This window comes from Mustela putorius, unplaced genomic scaffold (assembly GCF_011764305.1).
Source record: "Mustela putorius furo isolate JIRA1106 unplaced genomic scaffold, ASM1176430v1.1 tig00000596_pilon_pilon_pilon, whole genome shotgun sequence".
NCBI classification, from domain to species: domain Eukaryota; kingdom Metazoa; phylum Chordata; class Mammalia; order Carnivora; family Mustelidae; genus Mustela; species Mustela putorius.
In genome coordinates this window covers 4,926,512-4,928,456 of record NW_025421428.1, presented here as the reverse complement: position 1 = coordinate 4,928,456, position 1,945 = coordinate 4,926,512, and the positions used below count along the sequence as shown (strand labels likewise).

The window sequence follows — 1,945 nt, the reverse complement described above, 5'->3', positions numbered from 1 at the left end:
AACTCAACACACACAAAACAGACAATCATCAAAAAATGGGCAGAAGATATGGACAGACACTTCTCCAATCAAGACATACAAATGGCTAGCAGACACATGAAAAAATGTTCTTCATCACTAGCCATCAGGGAGATTCAAATTAAAACTTCATTGAGATATCACCTTACACCAGTTAGAATGGCCAAAATTAGCAAGACAAGAAACAACATGTGTTGGAGAGGATGTGGAGAAAGGGGAACCCTCTTCCACTGTTGGTGGGAATGCAAGTTGGTGCAGCCTCTTTGGAGAACAGTGTGGAGATTCCTCAAGAAATTAAAAATAGAACTTGACTATGGTTCTGACTATACAACCTTTCTTAGTCTTTTCCATTTGATTGAGCCTGGTTGCTTAGCCTTCGTGGAAATTCATGAGTTCCACATACACTTTTAATAAATCTATGAATTAACCAGAATTGTTTTCTGCTGCCTACATTGAAGTATATTACAACCCTGTTGTTTAATGGCAGACCCAGAGCACACTCTCAGTTATAACTAAATACATAGTTTCCTGTTCCTGTGCTTTTTGGTTTAAGGGATAGCTCAGAACAATATTCAGTGGTAAAATCCATAATATATACCTAATTTGGATATTTCTAGGAAGTTCTAATGGAAACAGATATGTGAGGGACAAAATTGTTTTCCCAGAATCATAGATAAAACTAGAAACTGTGTTTGGGGATTTTAGCTGGAGGAAGAAGTTCATATTCTGCTCACCCATTTTCTGAAGGCTCCCTTGACATCCCCATTCCTCAGGCTATAAATGAAGGGGTTCAACATGGGGGTTACCACTGTGTACATGACTGTCAGGATGCGACCCTCAGGTGCCGAATAGCTGGTAAGAGGCCGGAAGTAGACCCATGTGAGTGTGCCATAGAAGATAGCCACCACAGTGAGGTGAGAGCCACAGGTAGAAAAGGCTCTCCACTTGCTCTTGGCTGAGGAGCTCCGGAGGACCACTGAGATGATGCGGGCATAGGAAGCAATGATAAAGACCAGAGCTCCATTGATGACAATAACACCCTCTGTATGAATCATTAGGGTGTTGAGATAGGGGCTGGAGCAGGAAATCTTCATCAGAGGGTAGAGGTCACAGAAGAAATGGGGGATCTTGTTATCTGCACAGAAGATCAATCGGCCCATGAGAAAGGTGTGCAGCATGGCATGAAGATGAGAGAGGATCTGGCACAGAGCCACCATCTGTGAACATAGTATTCTGGTCAGGATCCTAGGGTAGTGGAGAGGGTAGCATATGGCAATGTATCTGTCATAGGCCATTGCAGCCAGAAGGAAGTTTTCCATGGCTGCAAAGCAAATGAAGAAATAAGTCTGAGCTAAGCATCCCATGTAGGAAATAGCCTTGGTAGGAGAAAAAATGTTCTGTAGCATTTTGGGGACTGTGGTGGAGGTGAAAGCAGATGTCTGCCAAAGCCAAGTTACTGAGGAAGATATACATGGGGGTGTGGAGGCGTGGAGTAGAGATAATCAGTGTGATGATGGCAAAGTTCCCCGAAATGTTGATTGCATACATCAGTAGAAAAAGAAGGAAGAGTGGAACCTTCTCTTCCGGCTGGGCAGAAATGCCCAAGAGAACAAAATGGGATACACTGGTCCAGTTGGTATTGACCATCAGTTGCTATAAAACAAAAACAGATTTAATACTTTTTATTGAGATATATAATTGCCATATAACATTATATTTGTTTCAGGTGTACACCATAATGATTCAGTATTTGTATATGTTGCAAAATGATCACCACAATAACTCTTGTTAACATCCATCCCCATACACAATTACAATTTTTTTCCTGTGATGAAGACTTTTTGAAGATATACTCTCTTAGCAACTTTTAAATATGTGATGTAATATTATCAACTGTATTCACCATGTTGTACATTACATTTTCATG

At 41.0% G+C, this 1,945-nt stretch overlaps 1 protein-coding gene across 1 annotated transcript; it reads right to left on the bottom strand.

Annotated features, from left to right (window-relative positions):
- Positions 1 to 737: 737 nt before the first annotated feature.
- Positions 738 to 1,665, bottom strand: LOC101678590 (olfactory receptor 1Q1). Its single transcript, XM_004782104.1, is given in 2 exon segments — positions 738 to 1,448; positions 1,450 to 1,665. Coding segments are annotated over 2 exon segments (927 nt in total).
- Positions 1,666 to 1,945: the final 280 nt, after the last annotated feature.